This window comes from Onychostruthus taczanowskii, unplaced genomic scaffold, assembly GCF_017590055.1.
Source record: "Onychostruthus taczanowskii isolate IOZ18803 unplaced genomic scaffold, ASM1759005v1 scaffold8, whole genome shotgun sequence".
Classification (NCBI taxonomy): domain Eukaryota; kingdom Metazoa; phylum Chordata; class Aves; order Passeriformes; family Passeridae; genus Onychostruthus; species Onychostruthus taczanowskii.
Genome location: NW_024505892.1, coordinates 11056449 through 11076320, shown reverse-complemented (window position 1 = coordinate 11076320; position 19872 = coordinate 11056449). Strand labels below are relative to the sequence as shown.

Here is a 19872-nt window from a genome sequence, read left to right as displayed (position 1 = left end):
TGGCAACAGCCAGACACCAAACACTTTCCTGGGTTCTGGGAAGCCAGGTAAGAGTCCCATGCTTCGCTCACATCTGTCATTTCACCACACCGTGGCTGAGCTCCTCTCCTTCCTTGGCACAGCTCTGTTTAGCTGGAGACATCGGCATGACAAGACTAAATGGCTTGTGAGGAATTAAAAAAAAATAAAGGAAAGTCACTATTTAAGTAGAGAAGATCATAGAGAGAGAGAGAGAACAATATTAAATAATGAATGTATTTATTAATGAATTCAGACAGGCACCACTTGTGCAAACTAAACATTAGCACACAGACTTTATTTTCATCTTCACAGCAACTGAAATTCTGGAAGCTTGAATTTCAAACTACAGATGAAGAAACCTGTTGCATGTATTCTGAAGTATTTCAATGTCATTGCAGAATTAGTTCAGCAGTAGCAATAACAAAGCATTCAGGCACTACAGAAAGCAGATCTTCTGATAATAAACAATGGCATGGTGCTAAACACACTTCAGCAAATGCAGGGGTAAGCTTGGCAAGCTGCCTTATAAAGCTCTGGTTCTGCCATGTGACAATGTTGCTCAGAGTGGATGCAAAAAACAAGGGAGTCCCACAGTCACATGCATGTAACAAGTGACAATAAGATTGATCTTAAAAAGTTTTCACATTCAACTCTTCTGAGGAAGCGGCTCAGCTGCTGGCCAATAGCTCAATCCCTTTGGATCATAGGACCAAAAATGCAATAGCTTGAGAGATTTTGGAGCTGGTTAACTAGATGGGGTGGGGGAAAAGCTATGACAAAAGTGGCCATTTCAGCGTTCCTTGAATGACTGAAGCTATCTAAACAGTATAACAAATCCTGTGCACATGACAGTAGAAAAATTACAGGATGTTTGCTAACTCTCAACTAAATGAGCTGGAATGGTGTTTTAGGGAGAAACTGCTGGGTCAGATAAATGGTCCCAGCATGTGTGGCCTGAAGGGATAAGATGGAGACAACATTATAGAAAGTATCAAAGAGCAGCTTGAGATGACTTATAAAACTTGTTCCTCAAATATCCACATCCATATGGAAGCTTCACAAGCAATCAGACAGTGACACATTTAGTATCCAACACTGCATGGGGACAATTCCAGTGCACCTGCAGAGGAACCACAGTGACTCCAATAAAGGCACAATTATGTATTTTCTGACTTTCTCTGGACAAAGTGGAGGGAAAACCTTGTTTATTCTTCTTGCAAGGAAGCTACTAGGAAAACTATGTCTTGAAACCATACTTTTCTTCCAAAACTCTTCGGCTATTTCTTGGTTAGACAGATGAGTGTGTGCAAGACTAAGTTACAACATTGTTGGGTGTATGAACAGCATTGAGTTGTATTTTGTGGCACAATTTAATAGAAAATATAAGAAATCTCTCTTCCCAGCAGCTCTGAGAGCTTGAATCTGACTTACTACTTATCATGTTTGTCATGCCCCAGTGCAATTTAAGCATCCACAGTCTAGGCTGTTATGAGCTCTATCGTCTAGTAAGGATAAAATATTAAATTGCTCTAGTTTCTACATTTATCTTCACAGCAATCCCCGTAGTGCTGGAGGACCATGCTATGAATAGCACTGAATGCAGTCAGCAGATATTTCCGTGCTACTCCAGGGAAGGCACAGACAATTAATTGTCCCCAGTTAGCTCAACTGTCCATAATTATAGTTTTGAGTTTATAAATAACGAAACATGATTTTAAGAACCAAAACAAACCCCTCAATTACTACAGAGTTCCTGAGATAATTAAGTCGCCAAATGTGGCTCTGTAGAAGGGAACCAAGGCTACACTGCAAAAACCCATAACATGCAGATGTGCGTAAGCAGAGCAAAGTGACAGGATGGAAAACGTCATCAGGAAAATAAACTCTCTCATCATTATTTCACTGCTTTTTACCTAAAAAAACAATGGCCTATTGTCTCGATTCACCCTATTGTTCTGTCCCATTTTTTGTTATTGAAGGAACCACCAGTCAGTCAGCGAGAGTTTCCTGAGGAGTAGCAGTTTGGAAAGTTCAATGCAGCATCCTGTGCCTAAGGCTTGTTTTGCTACAAGTTTTAGGAAAAACCAGGAAAGTAAAGTTACTGAGACAAATTAAAGCACACGATTTGTAATTCAGCTTGTTTGAATACCCCTTCAAATGGAAATACCCTCCACTTTTACAAATGTGGTCATTAAAAGCTGCAAAATGAAGCAGAAAAAAGCTGTGCCCTGTCCACATCCCCACTTGATGGACGTTCCTCTCTTGTTACTGGGCCGTTGTGTACTGCCAGGGAAGAACTCTAGGTCGGGAGCCAGCACAGCAGGAGGCTTCATTAGCCATGAACAGGAGCAAAACAGCGCTTCAGAAGGAGCAGTGCCCTGTCTGAACAACCAGCTTCACCACAACAAGCACATAATCAGCTGGACAGCATGTAACACACGCTTCGGATAAAGACAGACCTATGGATACAAGACAGCCATGGCTTAAGTGTTTCAAAAGATCTTTGCCCAACAAGGAAACAAATTATACATTAAAAACTTTTCACAAAATACATGCTCTGTTCTTTCTCTGTTTAATATCTTCCTTGCTTGAAGCTTGGCTGTTGCCCAAACGCATCCAGAGCAACGCTTGATGATAACTCAAAAATGTGCAGTTAATCTGTGTGTAGTTTCAGCTCTTGAATGCCAGGAGCAAAAGTGTACTTTTCAGAGAGAAATAGGCTTGGTCACACAGCATAATCATGTTTATGCAAGTTTTTAGTAGATAGCCAAGATAAAGGAAATACTTCTGTACACTCCTCTGAGAAAAGACAAAAACTCTGAGTTGAAAAACTGTTCTTTTTCAATGTCATTTTACCCACAAACAAGCGTAAGCCCTAGTAGAGAGCTTCCTGCATTACAGAGAGTAAAACTTTAGCTTGCTGTGTTGTTTTTTGTGGTTTTTTTTTTTTTTTTTTTTTTTTTTTTTTTTTTTTTTAACCTTACAGCTATATTTCATCATAAAAACTAGTTTAAAGAAAGAGTAAAATTTTGCTCTTTGGTCTGTCTTGACATTGCTCCAGAGACACATAACAGGAATATTTCAGATTCATTTTTTGTCTCCTACTAGCAGGAAACAGGAAAGTTGGAGTTCTTAATTTTCAGGCTTCTGAAATGACAAAGATAAGAAATTTATACATTGAAACAAGATATCTTTGCTTTCTTTAAAGAAAAAAAAAAAAAGGCATCACATTCTAAAACGAGTGCTTCAGTGAAATAGGATATTTTTGCCTTAACCATAATAAACAAAAATGTATAGTTAAGCCATATACACCTCCTATTTGTTATCTGTGCAGCTCTACTAGGTGAGAAACAAAAATCTGTACTCGTACTCCAGCATGATACAGACTTCAGACTGCACATTACTGTAGTAATTGTTGCTGAGTGAAAGTTAATACTGTGGAATGAGACTAAAGGAAGTGATTTTTTTGTTCATAGGCTTAGTTCTGTGGATGTAAGGGAAAGGTCTTAAAACACTTTCTATTGGTATTTGAATAAATTAAGATGAAAACATCTAACAAATGGTTTGCAATTTTAGAACGCCAATTTTGGTCTCCTCTCTCTTTATGGACTTCTTTATGGCCATGAAGATGCTCACAGGTGGAGCTCTGAGATTCCTCTCAAGCTCAGAAAAGCTCAAAGTGTCCAGGCTGTGTATTAAAATATTTCTGATGCTCTGCCAGTGTTGAAGAGAAGAATGTGAGAATACATCAGGCACTGTGGACAGTGGCAGCCTTACAAAGTCTCAACCAGCTGAGGAGAGCAATTTCCCCCTGCTGCCATCAACCCAGATACTCAAAGCCTGCACAGAAAGAGCAGGCACCAACTGCCACAGATTAAATTAGAGGGATCCTTAGAGCTCACAAGGGTCCTTAACAGACTTTACTTGTGCAGGTCCAGTTTGGGCCTTCCCCTCACTGAGCAAATATTACTTGTTTTGTCTTTTTTACATTTTATTTTAAATTCCTTCCTATTGGCAGACTTGTCTCCAGGTAAGCCTTACTCTGACTAGTGCTCTCTACAGACAGCCCCTAAGGAAACAATTTCAACTTTCTCAGTGCATGACTTGGGCAGGATAATTTAAATAGGACAGTGCCTAGTGATGAAGGACTAGCCAGATTAATTTCTGTGTATTAATGTTTCACTTTTTTGGTGGATCATGTTGCTCCTACAGAGACACTGCAATATTGTATACCCATGTCTTGGCTATTTGTCAACAGAGAAAAACAGAGTTGACTTTTATGATAAGGTTTTTGCTTCTATGACTTTTTAGAGCATGTTCAAATGACTGGTGTGAAGTGGTAGAGAAAAATCAGGGTGGCAAATGACACCCAGTGTTTTAGCTCAGCCAGAGCCTCACATAGCATCCTGAGAAGCAGGAACTTCTGCCTGTATCTCTTTCACAGGTCTGAAGATTTGCATTGAAGAGGATATTAACTGCACACTAAACAACTGTTCTCAGCTCTACAGGCATGTTTATAATGAAATATCTGCAGCTCTTCCACACATTTATAAATATTTTTCAATTACAATGTCTTAAAGATCTGAATCAGCCCTAATGAGTTGGCAAAACACCGTATTATTAGTAATATTACATCATACACTAAAATGCTGAAGAATTCAAATTAAATGAAAAAAAAAAAAACACCTTGATTTGCCATCACAGAAACAAACCCACAAAGACCTCAAAAGCATAGTATCACCTACAGTGTGGGTTCACTTCAGTGTGTATGTGAAAACAAAGGACACTACTAAACTTCTCCACAGAAAGTTGGGAGTAAAGGCTACATGGGACTATTATTTCTCTCTTCTTCCTAAATTAGCAATGTACAAATCTAGCACGTGAACCAGATGAATTTTAGAGCTAATGAACACTTGAGTACCTTGTGTGGTGCTCACTGGGTATTACCATACTCTCAAGGCATTTGTTAAAGGTAGGAACACAGGTGAGCATGTGCCTATATTGTGAAATATATATATATAATCAAGGTTTTTTCTTTAAAAGGCTTAAACTTAATTAATCACTCATCTGTCAGATGCCAACAATACCTCCACAATGAAAATAAAATAATTTATTAATAGTTGGCTATAGATGTTATTTCCTACTTATTTATTATGTTTTTGTGACTTCATTAGCATTTCTTTTTGTATCTGACAAAACACCATCACTGACTAAAAGGCAAGTTTAGCATTTTCATTTCATGTACAGCTTCCAATGAAAGGCCTTCACAGTTGGAATGGAGTATTTTGTCTGCTTAATTACTGTTGTTCTTCCAAACTCATCAGTGCCTGGTTTGGATGGATTTGTGTAAGACTAGGCAGTAAACACCCAATTAAGCAGGCTATGTGAATCTGCATATAGATTTTACATTAGGATTCTACAGTCATTCCAAATGATTCAGAAGCAATTACATGGCTGACACATGATGAATCAATATGTATGCATGAAGCTGCCAGACATATCATGCATATCAGTAACAAAAATGGGATATATGCCAAGGAGTGGTATGTGCAGCGCTACCCAGCCACAGAACAGTCAGGGATGGTTTGCATGCAGGTAATTACCTGTGCATGCAGGTTAATTTTCAAGGTAGGTGCTTTTTACTTGTCTTGACTGGCACACACAAGCTGGTGGAATCTGCTCTCACCAGATGTTACGTGAATATTGTAGCATTCATGTGAATGTGTGGGCAAGCGAACAGCTCACTTGGTCTGGTCGGGTTGTGCAAACCTCTCCCCTCCTCCAAACCATCCATCATAACACAGAAATAAAAATGAAAGCCCTTTCTCTCAGTCCACAGTAAGAAAGGACTGCTAAAGCACAGCTAAAGCACCTGGGCACATCCACCTCAAAGTTGTGGCTGATCTGGGGTTCCATCACAGTCCTATTATCTCATAGTAATAGTGTTGTTCTGTCTTAAAAAAGAAAAACCCTTTTGCTCTCCAGACCAATCTACTGGGGGAGAGAGCTAAGTGATGAAAGGAGAGAATCCCATGACAGGCACACATGGTTTGTTTCAGTCAGGGTTACATTCTCTCTTACTCCACTTATTATGTTAAAAGTTTAAAGTGGAGTAGCATGAAATATTTTCATAACATCTTGTATTTTTAAGTGAGGAACATGTGCTGCACAAAATTAAAGCAGGACACCAAGAAGATTAAGTACTTAGAGAAAGGGAGGAGGTGGTGGGGGAACTGCAACCTTCGAGGAAAAGGGAGAGAATCTGGCATGAAAAACAGGCTAAGAGGACAGCTTTGTGTTCCTGAAATCCTTATTACCATTTGAGAGAGATGACAGCAGCTATGAAAACAAAACATGAAAAAACAAAGCAGAGCTCATAAACACACTCAGAAATATCTTCCGTGCTATCTAGGTAATGACAGACACACACTGCCACATGAGTGCTGTATCAAAGAGTATTTCTTTTGAGGTGAGTAAGACGACATGGTTTCTTCAGACTGCCTTTTTCCATAGCCAAGAGTGGTACAGTTGCAGAGCTGGCTCCTCCTGATGCCAAACTGACAGTGCCAGGAAATCCAAAAGGCACCATTAGTGGACAACAGCAAAGTGCCAGTCACCGCTCAGCAAATGAGAAACCCGTGTGATAAACTGCACATCATGGAATACACCCCCAAAGTGTCTGAAATCCTTACTGAAACTAGAGCTTAGATAAACTCCTGACAACATTCCTTATACACATCCTAGGCACAAACATCCTCCCCCAAGCTGGGACAGGAAAATAAAGGCTGTTGACTGACCTGAATTTGGATGTCACTCTCAAAACAATCCTTTCACTTGCTCTGTGATGGGGTCAAGGTCAATGTCATAGAAGCACGGCCTTGTGGGCAGTCCTGGCATGGTGCTCATCTGGGGAAACAATGACAGTCAGTTATACTCCTGCACCTGTAAGCAGATAATCAGTCTACCCTTGCATGTAAACCTTAGATTAAGAGAAAGGTTGGATTGTTCAACACAGGCTCGACCACAGATGTGATCTGTACCGCATTTTTTGTTTCTGTTAAAAATGTCAAACTTGGTACTCTTTGGATGAATTTTTAAGTATGAGCTTCTAAAAAACAAGAAAAACAAAAGCCAAAAAATACAGGCTAGCACAGCAACCTAAGAACAAATTCTATAACAAAATGAATACCCTTTGGGACTTGCTTGTTCCCCAAAATATTTATCCAGAACATTTATCCATTTATATCTCCTGAAAAAAAACAAATCACACAGCAAAGGTAAAGATGTAATTGTCTGAATTTACCTGGTGATATGAACACGTTAAACTCAGACCTCTCCCACAGAAAACCAGAATATAGAAGCAGAATTAATCACAACACTTACCTAATGTCAGGAGCAAATTGAAATAGTTCTACTAAACATACAGGAATTACAGCTGAATCCTAATTTAGTAGTTAGAATTAACAGGTTGAGATACTAAGCTAAAGCAACCCAATTATCTCAAACTATGCATAATTAAGATCCTGATCTAGCATAAGACACTAGCATCTGCATGCTTTTAAACATGTCAATAGTTTCATGGAACTAAATTACACAGTTAACTACAGCTCTGCTCAGGCTATTTATACTATTAATTGAAATTGGCATTTTTAGCAGCAATTAAAGGCACATGACTGACACTGAAATCTTGAAGTGCCCCACAACAGTTTAAGCCCCTTTAAATCAGAGGTTCCCCCATTTCCCAACTCCCTGCCTCAGGGAAATGGGGGAACCTCTGATTTAAAGGGGCTTAAACGTGGAGGAGGAAGGATTTAAAAGGGGCTTCACTCCTCCCTTGCAAAGGAGATGTCTGGAGAGCAGGTTTGGCAGAAGAATGCTGGTTTGTGATCTGCTTCATTTTCTCCTGTTTCAGGCCCTTAAGCCAGGAAGGGCTTCCCCATTCCCAGTGCCCCCACAGGCACAGTGTAAAGGCTGTGCCTGCGGAGCAGTTTTAAAACAGGACCAGTTTGGATCAACTGGGGTCACTTTGGATTCACATCCTGAATATCTCACTATATTTCCACTAATTCAAGGAACTCTAAAACCAGCATTTCATCTAATGACTCCTTAAACCCTTTTGATATCTTAGCCTCATAAGTGGAGAAAGTGGAGAATACCACTGCTATAACAGGCCCTATATTAATACCTAAATTCATGAAAGACCTTATAATTTCTCAAAACAAACCTGGAATTCAACTTTGCTTGACTGTTGGCTGAGAGTCTTTAAAACTTATTTGCTAGATTTTGAGGAACAAACTTTTTGGCAAGTCAGCAGAGTTCATGAAAACTGGTGGCTAACCTGCCCACAGAAGGTAACCTTAAAACATGGCTGTGTAGGAAAAAAAATTATACAAGCTTGAGTACTAGAAACACTCCAAACACAATAACCTACAGAAAGGGTCAGATTAGGGTATGTCTTCATGAGTGACCTGAAACAGCTTGCTGGAAGAGGGAAGTTTCACCCTGAGAACCCCTTGAATGATTCCTCCTTGGAGCTGGCTCTGGCACTCGTCTTACTGCAACCAACCTTGTTCAACACACTGAACTGATGTCAATGTGTTTTTGTGGCCAGGCTTGCTTGGCTGATGACCTAAATCTGCTTACCACATGACCAGATCACCTCCAGGCCCCAGGCTGTGCCGAGGGAGCAGTCAGAGTACGCTGTGGCCAGCCATTGCCTCCAGCTCTCCAGCAGAGAGCTCAAAGCCAGGCAACCTCCTCCCTCTATCCTCCCTAATTCCCCAAAAATCACAGCTCAGCTACAGTGTTTGCTCTGGCCAAAGGCAAGCCCTAACAGGCTAATTGGCCTCCAAAAAGGAAAAACTTATGACCACCATCCTAGCTGCTCCAGAGTGCCAGACTTCCAGGCCCCCCACGCTCTGGGCCAGACTGTTTCATTCCGTCACCCCGACCTGCTGCACGCTCAGCGAGGGGGTCAGCATCTCCCTTATGCTTCAGCTTTGCTCTGAACACTCACATAATGACTCCATCATGGAAATACAAGCAAAATGTAAAACCTCCCTCCCCAGCACAGTCCCATTTGCTCCAGAGAGCAAATACTGCTGCCATTTCAGAGGTTAATCCCGTACTGAGGAGGGGGAAAGGCGCCTCGGGAGCTCAGTACTGGCGCAGCCATCATCTCACTTGAGATCTAGCTCAGAGGAAAAACAATGCAACAAGCTCTTCTAGTGGCTCAGGACATTTCCTCTGTTTTTAAATATAGTTCTTCCTGATGTTTTGTTATTGTACGTAGTAGGATTAAAAGACAAAACTGTCGGTTTGCATTGACCAAACCCTGCCTCCGACTGCATGACATCATTTATTGGCTGACACTGCCCTGGCATCTCAGCTGAGTACTAAAACACCTTGCTACTATTCTTTATCCATTGGCCACGGTAGTTGGACTACTACATCATTAGGGTTACTTAATTATTTTCTGTCTCAGATTCCTTTCAGTTTCTGAGTTAATGTTTCACAAGGAACTGCCTTAATGAATTACATCTCATTGGGAGGGGAATGAACAAATTGCCAAAGACAACTTTCTGGTTACTTTGTGTATGGCAGTTCAACATCTGAAAGCAAACTCCCAAATTCCAGGGTGTTTTTTTAAAAATTTTTTTCTAAACTATAGCTAATTTAGAAGAGTTTTTCCCTTTTTTTATATATATTTTTGGTGGTTTTTTTAGTTTTTTTTTTTTTTTGTTTTTTTTTTTTTTTTTTGGTAAGAAATATCAAATATAAGTCCTACATATGTATTTCATATTTTGGACTTGGTTGTTTTTTTTTTTTCTTTCATAGGCACAGTTCTACACCAGTATAACTCTACTGCATTAACTAATGAAAAGTTACTACATTTAAAAAAATGCAAATATCAAACCAGTTTATTGCTGGTTTGGGAAATACAACTATTCTCATACTGAAAATTGCAGTCAGCGAAAGGGAATAGGTTCATTGGAATTAAAACCACTGCTGCATAAAATAAAGTACAAGGCAAAAAAAAAAAAAACACCTCCAGAAGAAACACTTCGGAGCAAACAATTATGTGAATTACAGACTGAAAATAAACCATGTACTGTCATTTTTCCCATGGCCCAGACTTTCAAAGAGGCAAAGCCATGTAGATTTATGATCATTACTCTCTGCTCTCATTATCTGTACCCACAGAGGTAACCTGCAGAAGAATCTATCCCTTTTTCATTACTTCAAGGTCAATAGGAGGAGATGGCTGCCTGGCTGAGGAGAGTACAGCTGATTATTCCCTCTGCAGCCCTCCATTTCTCTCCTTCAACCATAAAGGCAGGAAAGAAAAGAGGGCTCAGTGTGCTGCAAGGCTGCAGCAAGGCTTCACCTGACTGGCTTTCCGCACGGCTGCAGAATCCTCTTCTCTCTCACCATTTTCCATGATGCTGAATGAAGGCATTTATAAGTGAGTTGGTCTTGACTCCAACAGACATGATCCAGAGGGATCCGTCTCCCTGACCTCAGTAACCAGAGCCCAGATTTTTGTGCATGGAGGGGGAAAACCAACCACACCCTGGCTGTAGCACATTCTGTACCTGTACAGTGCCCAGCAGACTATCTCCACCTCGCCAAGGCTTCCTGAAATAACTAATTACTAGAATTACTTCAGTTTTAAAATTTGAAAAAAGAATGAACAACGAAAGGAAAATATGCTTAAAATGTAAATTGGTGATTAGCAGGTATGTACAGCATGAGAAAACCCACAGAAATTTAGTCATACAGCAGCTTGCTTGACATCTCATAAAATACACATCCTCTATATATTGCCCAGAGAGCAGCACAACTCTCCACTCTATTGCAACAACATTTGGGTTGTAGCTCATGAACATTTCACAGCGTGGCTGTGAGAAAAGAACGGAGTAAGAAGTGGAGAATGACAGCAGGTTATCCACTGAAAATCACAAACTGGGTTTAGATGGCTGAAATAATCAGTGCTTAATTTGAACAAAACTGCTACTATCTCACTTTTCCTGGGAGAAGGAAAATATAAGGCATAAGCTTGGTATCTTAAGGCTTAATGCAGTTCATACGAATGCTTCAAGCCAAAAAAAAAAAACAACATTTGGGTTGTAGCTCATGAACATTTCACAGCGTGGCTGTGAGAAAAGAACGGAGTAAGAAGTGGAGAATGACAGCAGGTTATCCACTGAAAATCACAAACTGGGTTTAGATGGCTGAAATAATCAGTGCTTAATTTGAACAAAACTGCTACTATCTCACTTTTCCTGGGAGAAGGAAAATATAAGGCATAAGCTTGGTATCTTAAGGCTTAATGCAGTTCATACGAATGCTTCAAGCCAAAAAAAAAAAAAACCAAAAAAAAAAAAAAAAAACCAAAAAACCACCCACCAAATAATTTAGGAATTAATAGGAACTAGTTTTCTAGGAACAGACCATTTTCTCTACAAACTGTGCAACTGTCCATGCATCCATGAGAGCGAATCAACTGCAGAAAGATGATGTGAAACATACAGTGCTATTTGTTACTATGGCTCTCTGTGTTTAGAGCAGCAAGTCTTACAGTCACCTATCCTAAGGATCATTTACATTCTTGGAAATGCACAGCTGGTGGAAGATAAAATACAATTTTAGTTAAGAATGCCTGAAGGCTACTGTTATATCAGGCATTTATGATCCTCCAGAAGTTTACTTACATGACTGAACAAAAAAACCATAATGAGCTTCCTTACAAGTGGAGAATGCCAGTTATTTTCAAGAAAGCCAAATGAAAGTGTTGCTCCACACCCTCTCCACAAATGCATCCAAAGTTACTGGAAGAGTAACTAAGTTTCATTTAAATTACAGTTGTGTGTTGACTCGTAATCTGAGTTGGCCATGAGATCTACATAACAGCTGTACACAGTCAAGCACCAAGACTCTGCTAACCAGGTTTGTTGTGGTCCCATGAGGAACCATGCTGCTTAGCTTCCTTTTTTTATCATACCTATATGCCTATCAGTGGTTGACATCCTGCCTTTGAGGTGTATTCATCCATACATGTATCTACATTTTTTTTTTCATTTATCTATATGAAAAGATCCTAACAGAACTTGAGGTTTCCGTAACAGGGTTAGCACAATGGCATAATTTGCAAAACAGATGGTCCCAAGGACCACATCCAACTCATGTTTAGTGTCTTTTTCACCTATAAGACAAGAAGTGTCTGTTTTACAGGCATAACATGGTTTCTGTTGAAGAGAGAAAGAAAATCAGAGGAATCTGTGCTTACATAAAGTATGGCAAACACCTCAGAAAATACTGAAAAATCAAAAAATAGCTTATAGAGGAAACCTCCCTATTCTCTGGGTTATGGAGTTAACATTGTGTTTGACAAAAAACAAAAGTAATTCACATTTTTTAATTGTATCCTTTTGTTAATTAAATGAGCTGTAACAACTCACAACCATTTCAAACGTGAAATACTGCAGAAAACAGATGTTGTTTCTCCAGAGAATCCAGCATGCACATGACTGCGGATAACTCCTCAATAAAATCTGATGGGATGAATTGCATATCCCACACTCCCTCAGCAAGAAACAATACAAGAGGAAACTCAAGAGATTTATAAATAGTGCTATAAACCTGTATGCATAATGGTCAACGTGCCAGAACTTGTCAGAATCCTGAGGCACAGCACGAAGGAGCTACGCTTCAGGGTTTCAGTAACGTTTCCTAGTGTGAGTTACAGCCCTGGAAGACAGATCCACCACCAGAAATTTGCTCAACTTCAGTGCATCTGTCAGTCTCAGGGCATGCAAAGGTGAATGGAATAACTTTCTGGAGAAATCCTTCCAGATCTCCAGTCCTGCCTGCCCTTAAATGTGCTTTGAGTGCCAATTACTCCCACTGACATGCGTGGTGCTAGCCACGCACTGGAAGCTGGCACCAAGGGAACTACAGTCCATGGAGCAGGGGAGAGAGATTAACAGACAGCTCCCTGCAGTGCATGGCTGGAGAGGTGTGTGCAGAACTCTTTACTGGATCCCTCATGGTCCCTGCACTCTCCATTTCAAACCTACACATGGAAATACTTCATGAGACTGTCCCTGCAATGAGGGCCGTGGGTAGGGCTTCAGCACTCTGAAGCAAGCAACTGTGCAAACACTTCCAGTGAGCAGTCACTGAAGTGGACTGTCCTAGAGCACACAGAGGCACTTGGTGTGAAAAGGGTACAGAAAAATTAGGCAGCATACACTAAGCACTTCCAGAATCAGCTTGTAGTTTGTTCCACAGAACTGGAAAATTCCTTCAGTCTACAGAACTCTATCACTTCAAAGGTAGCTCAGGTTTTGAATGATGGAAGAAAAAAAAAATTGCATGAAAATAACAAAAGAGAATAGTTAAGAAAACAGCATTTCTACACACCCCCCTCTCCCCCAATAACTACAAGAACATCAGAATGAAATGGCCAAAACAAAAAAATGCACATTATAGTCTTCATCTCATCCACCCACCACATATTACAGAGGAGAATGATGCCATACTAAAGCCTGAAGTGACACTCAAGTGACCTTTCACCACCTCTTAAAAGCAAACAGACCTCCAAATCTCATATTAGAAAAAGCATATGCATAATGGAGGCAAGTTCGTGCTTCCTTCAATAAATATCAACCTTTACAAACTAATAAATTCAGTTTTGGAAATGGCAATGTTTTTTAAAAAAATACTTTAATAGCTACATAATATTTAAGAAAATATTATCTCATTGTTTTTAATTGCCTGAAGATAACATGGGTTTCTGAAAGCAGCTAACCAATGATCTTTAGTGACTGCTTAAATTATGGTTTACTTTTAAGTTTTAATGAAAATTTGCCAAACCTGATGATGGCCAAGGGAGTTAGGAAGAGCGAAGATCGTATTTCCTTCTCAGGAAATCTTTAACAGGAAAGGATCTTGCTGCAATGTCTAAGAACAACCACAGCACGAAACTCAACACTTTAGCAGCTTTCAAAATGGTTAAAATAATGTTTGAAAAGATGCTGATGCTACCCTGACATATGCTGTAGTGTTCCTTGCAGTAAATGGTTCTTTTTCACTGGCATGTTGACTGATCTCAGGTGCAGAAGTCCATCTGGCATCAATTATTATATTATAATTGCCTCTTACTTTGATGTTTTACACATTCTTGGCAATAGTTCGATTTTTGTGAAAGGATTTGCAACAACAAAATGTATGGACATTGCTCCTCTGCTCTCAGCATCTGGATGAAGTTATAAAGGTACTGGATATTGATTATACAATCCAAATTGGCCCTGCTGCCAGGTGTTGCAGTTAGGCAGAAGCAACTTGTGCCCTGCTACATCCTCTGGAGGATTACCAACAAATTACTCATCTTGAATGGAGATGATTTGAACCCAAAAGTGACCTCCTGGGCACCCTAGGGAATAAACAAAACCCACACAATAGTCCACATCTGTCCAGTACAGCTTTTGGAGAGATCCTTGGGTGCATATCTCAAAGGAAGCAAGGGATTTCTTGGTGAATCAGTCGGTGTACTGGAACTCAAATGCTGCTGTTAGTGATGTGCTGAAGGACCAAAGACCCAGAAAGGACATTTTTCTAGCTATTAAATAAAATATTTAGGAATAGATGTAATCTGTAAGAGAATGAGCAATTTCCCCAATTAAGTAAAATATTTATGACTCACATATATGACTGCAGTTCCTCTTGGCAGAGCTCTCTCAACTCATTTTCATCTTAGAATTTATAAAACCACACTTGAAGCAGAAGAAAATGGTCCCAGTTAGAACAGCACAATGGAAACAATAAATTAAATTTTAATTGAAAACTACACCTCACTGAGGTAGTACATTAGATGGTGTTAGTTGAGTGAACTGTGTTCTATACAATCCACACCACGTTTCACAGAGTATTCTGCCCTACACAGGGTAATTGATAAACAAAATACTACAAAAATGAAAGCTACAAAACCCAACCTAAACCAAAGAGCCCCTCAGAAAAAAAAAAAAAACAAACAAAAAACAACCCATTCATGAAGGAAATGAAGGGAGTGAGAAAAAAAAAAAGATACTATAAATTCCAGGTGACTTGTTCCAAAACACTTCCTTCATCCCAGCCCACTCAAATCCATTTGCAGAAGTAATTGCTCCCTTGACCAAGGCTTACATCCTGATTTTCCTTTCCCCCTTGGGCTTTAGACAGAATCCCTGGCAGAGGACTCTTGTTCACTGCCTCCTGTACAAATCACCTCCTCATCCAGGAGAAATCCTTTCCTGCAGCTCAATCCTGATGTCAGATGCTCCCAGGGCTGTTCCCATTCTTGAAAAGTGTCCAATATATCAGACACTGCTGGAAATGGGCCTCTGAAGGAATAAATCCAGAGAATAAAGGCATTTTTCTCAAGTGATTTAAATAATATTTATTATTAATATTTAAAGTAACTGATGTTCATGGGCACAATAATTCTCCTGCTTTGTTCAGTGTTCAAATCTCCTGGCAAAGAGGAGGTGTGCAAACTTTGCCAGCAGCTCAGTTTCTGCTGAAAACAGAGCAAGTTTTGTGGTATTTGGAGGGGAGAGATCTTGGGTGACCCATCTCAGCTGCCTTGTATTTGCTCAGGGACCTGGCACCCTTCCTTTCCTCTGAAACCTGTTTATTTTGTACCAAGTGTTTCTGTAGAAGTGCTGTTCTACAAACTCTGGGAGCAAGTCGCACTTTGTGCTGCTGATCATCACGATGACATTTTGGTTAAAATCTTTGTAACTATGGGAAAACCTCAATTACAGCCCGGAAACTGGAGATGGTGGCAGCAGTAGACTGTGTGAAGCAAATGTGTGTGCTCAACACACAACAAACTTTAGCCTTCTCAGCACAGCATACTAGAAGAGCATGAGGAGCATCATGCAGTCATTTCATGGCAAATTCCAACGTGGAAAAACCAAAAAAGATTGTATAACTGTAAGGAATAAAAGCACATGAAACTGCTGCCATACCAGCCCTTTTGGTTACAATTAACTGGAGCCACTGATACCTGAGTAAGTAGAGTTTCCTAGGAAACGTCATCTCAGGCAAAGATGATGTGCGTGCATGTGTACATAAGTGTGTGTATATTTATGAGGAAAACTGTTTCTAAAGACCATAAAGGTATTATAGTGAAGGACTTCTTAAATGAATTCTTTTTAACTGTTAAATTGCCAAACTGGCTTGGTCTCATTCCTTGATTTAAACTAAGTGCCAGTGATGACCTTGGTGGTACCAAAGGGTATTGGATTTTTGGAAACCACCTCAAAATAACAGAAGTGGATAAAAGTGGTAGAGGAGGTGACTATACTTTGCTGGTCCCATCTAAGTAGATAAGATCTAGTTTTCCAGACTGGGAAACAATAAAAGCTAGCATGTACACTTCACAGGTGCAGTTCTGCTTTCTGGTCTGTAGGTATCATGGGAAGTGTCAGAAAGAAGAGCCTGGAAGCTTGTCTCCAAAGAATAATCAAGCATGGTGGGGTCCAACAGCATCGGTCACTATCACTCAACTGTCATCATGTACAAACCTTGGCTTGTGAGCATCTCTAACCTCGTTAATTCAAGTTTCTATATCTACTTTCTCAAGTCACTTGTTGTTTGGATAAACAATTTAAATTATTTGCTCTTTATTACTTAACACATGCTATTTCATAACAGACTGAAGCAAACAAGAAATAGACAATAACAAAGAGGCACTTTATATTGTAATTTTGGATATGGGTGCTTTCTAACCCTACGCAGTTTTGCTCTTCAGACAAATTACTATTTTGGTATTCTTGGTCCATGACAGATGCACTGAGATATTCAAAAGCTTTTCCTTTCTATTTGTTCCTAACCCAGAAGATCAGAATTGATCCAGCTTGGATGGACAAGGATGCCAAATTGTTAAACTGTCTGCGTAAAGACAGTCTGAGTCACAGTTCCATTGCAGACCTCTGGCATTACACACTATTCAATATAGTGTGTCCTCTAGAATCGTGCCAGAATGTACTACAGTCCCCTTTGACAAGGAACAATATAGAAAAAATAAGGATATCACATGGATCAGCAATTTTCCTCCTCCAGTCTGTCAAACCACTATTTTAAGAAGTGTTCACAAGGTTGCTAAGAAAAGAAAGCCTTGAATAACCTATGCTAGAGCTCACACTTCTGGAAAATAAAGGAACATAGAAATACTTTGAAAAAAGCTGAAAGCTGCTGACTTGTGATGAACTCAAGTGTTCAGAAGAGCCAGCTCCTTTGTAAGCCATCTTAACAGCACTAATAGTTGTAAGGAGAAAGAAAAAATTTCTAGCCATGAATGTGGGACTTAACTTTCTTATAGCAATACTGATTTTCAGAGTTTCTCTAAGAAGATACTAAAACCCTAATTTCTGTTCACTTTCTGTTAACCATGAGTAAACAAGCTGTCAAGACAGATTTAATTGTCAAAGGAAATCAAATAAAATTTTGTAAACTGATGGAAAGCACAATCTTTATCCTACAAATGTGTATCCTTACATAACATAATAAAGATTTATGAATGTTTTATTTATAAATAAAATTCTTCTCAAAGTACTTACACATATAAATGAAAATACTTCAAGTACATCTGGGAAATAAATAAAATAAGATCACCACTTTAAATTGTTAGCTAGGAAGCAGAGAAGGTTAAATGATTGGCCAAAAGGAGCTGAGGTGCTGCCAGGAAAATGGAACTTGAAATTGGTAACTGATTCTTATTTTAGTCTCATATAACTGAAATTCAGAAATAACGCTGCATGCAACATCTTCTTCTATTACACAACGAATGCTGTATCAGCATTTTTATACAACTTTCTCCATTTCTCACAATTTGTTCTCTATGAACTTGCAGTAAGTCACTTCCCTAACCACAGTTTCAGCAATAAAACAAGGGATAACAATATATTCACAAAAGCAACAAATATGCTGTTAAACCATCTAATTAAAATCAACTCTATTTGGAAACACATTTTGTCAGTTTGAAGAACAAACCAACCCCCAAACAGATGTTTTGTGGGTAGTATTTTTCCCAAATGAAGTATATGAAAGGACAAAAAAGAAAAGGGAAAGTAATGAATTTCTGCATCCCAACACAAGTTAGCACAATGTTTTTTTATTCTGACAAACATCTAGTATAGTCTATGGGAACTTCCTTCCAAGCACTAGAAAAACCGTAAAAGTGTCACCATTGTGGAAAGGTTGTTGTGCACATACAGAGTAAATCCTAAAAAGACTAAAAGCAAAAAAATTGCAACAGAGAAATCAAAAACCAGTTAGAATATAATCCCTCTAATGCCAAAGAGAACAAACTAGCAGGTAAAGCCATAAGCTTTATTTACTCTTATGGTATATCCTCCCAACTCTTCCTCACCAAAACAAGGCCAGTCTGTAATGAACTTTCTTTGGCAAAGAAACCATTTACAACCCCACTGCTCAGCCAAGGCATAACAAGCACAACCCATAACACAGCTGCTAATGTCCAGCCTTCCTCCTTCCCTCCTGGCAACCCCATGAACACAGATCCCCCCGGATGGCACACCAAACTCACCTGAAGAGCTGCAGTGGCCCAGCAGTGTGTTGCTACCCACCTGCCTGGGCACCTGCCTTGAACAGAGGCTGCTGGTGAGCAAGAGTGCTCTCCCTTGAATGCAGCCATGGATCCTGCTGCAATCCCATCCAGCAACTGGAATTCATGCATTCTCATTTGAAAATTACTAGTTGTTTATTTGTAGGAAAATGCTGCTTTATCTTTCCTTCCACATTGCATTTCTCAGACTGTGAGAATAAATACTGACAGTAAAACTATGTTAGAGTTGATTTTTTTCTGTGGAAGTTATCAAGAAATTTAGCTTTTTTCTTTTTTCCATAGAAAATTAAAGAGACAAAGAGCTTCACAAACTCAGAGGGAGCTTATTTGTGCTGTCACAAGCATTCCTTGATCCCACTCTGGACAGATTACCTGCAGAGCGCTGATTTTCCATGTCTACTCTCTGCATCACATCTTTACTACAGGTGCCAAATACAATGGCATTGATGTTCTTTCCTACAGTCTGGAGCAGAGCTCTACAGTCAGCACAGCTCATTCAGGGCCTCAGACAAAAAGCAAATCTGACATACGCAGTGCCAGCAGCGTGATGTTTCTCTCTGGTGCATACAGAAAAGGCTTTTCTCTGCTTCCTGTGCACCACTGCATGTTCCCTCTCCGTTTTCCTGCTGCTTTGCTGCAACTGTGCCTGACCCTGCAGGACAGTGCAGAGCATGTGCCTGGCCACAGCTGATATGCAGCAATGAGAAAGAGCTGTCAAAGCTAGAAGGAGGAGGGGAGTATCTGTATCTCCTCTGCTTTATTTGTTTGTGAACGTCACCTTTCCATTTGATCCAGCCTAGTAACAAAAGCTCCCGGCGCCTTGCTGCCCACAGGCACGGAGCAGCAGGGCGCTGTACAGCTCAGACAGCTGGCACAGTGTGATCAGTGACTACAGGAGCCAGAACGCAGGCAGGGAGCGTGTGGGTCCCGTGTCACAGCAAATGCGCTGTCCCGGGGGGTGTCCCGTACCTGGGCTGCTGCCAGATGCTGCATGGAGAAATGCTGGAACTACGGAGGTGAACAAAGCAATCTCTGTCCAGCTGGGAGCTGATAGCTGAAGACCAACTGAATCCTTGAACACTGTGCTTAGCATTTCTTCCAAATTACTTGTTCTAATTACAAGCCGGTATATTGTTGATGGCTATAACCTCTCAGAAGTCCTGTTAAATTCTTGGACTCAATGGCTTTCCTGTGTTAATGACTTCCACATTTTAGTC

General features: G+C 40.0%; 1 protein-coding gene across 5 annotated transcripts in view; it reads right to left on the bottom strand.

Annotated features, from left to right (window-relative positions):
• Positions 1 to 241: 241 nt before the first annotated feature.
• Positions 242 to 19872, bottom strand: part of MTHFD1L (methylenetetrahydrofolate dehydrogenase (NADP+ dependent) 1 like) — a 145164-nt gene continuing 125533 nt past the window's right edge. For all 5 annotated transcript variants that reach the window (XM_041423909.1, XM_041423905.1, XM_041423907.1 and 2 more), the window contains 2 exons: positions 6819 to 6927; positions 242 to 3168 (listed from right to left, as the gene is read on the bottom strand). In XM_041423909.1, coding sequence (XP_041279843.1) covers positions 6838 to 6927 — 90 coding nt within the window. In that variant the 3' untranslated portion in view covers positions 242 to 3168; positions 6819 to 6837. The remainder of the gene's footprint in view (positions 3169 to 6818; positions 6928 to 19872) is intronic.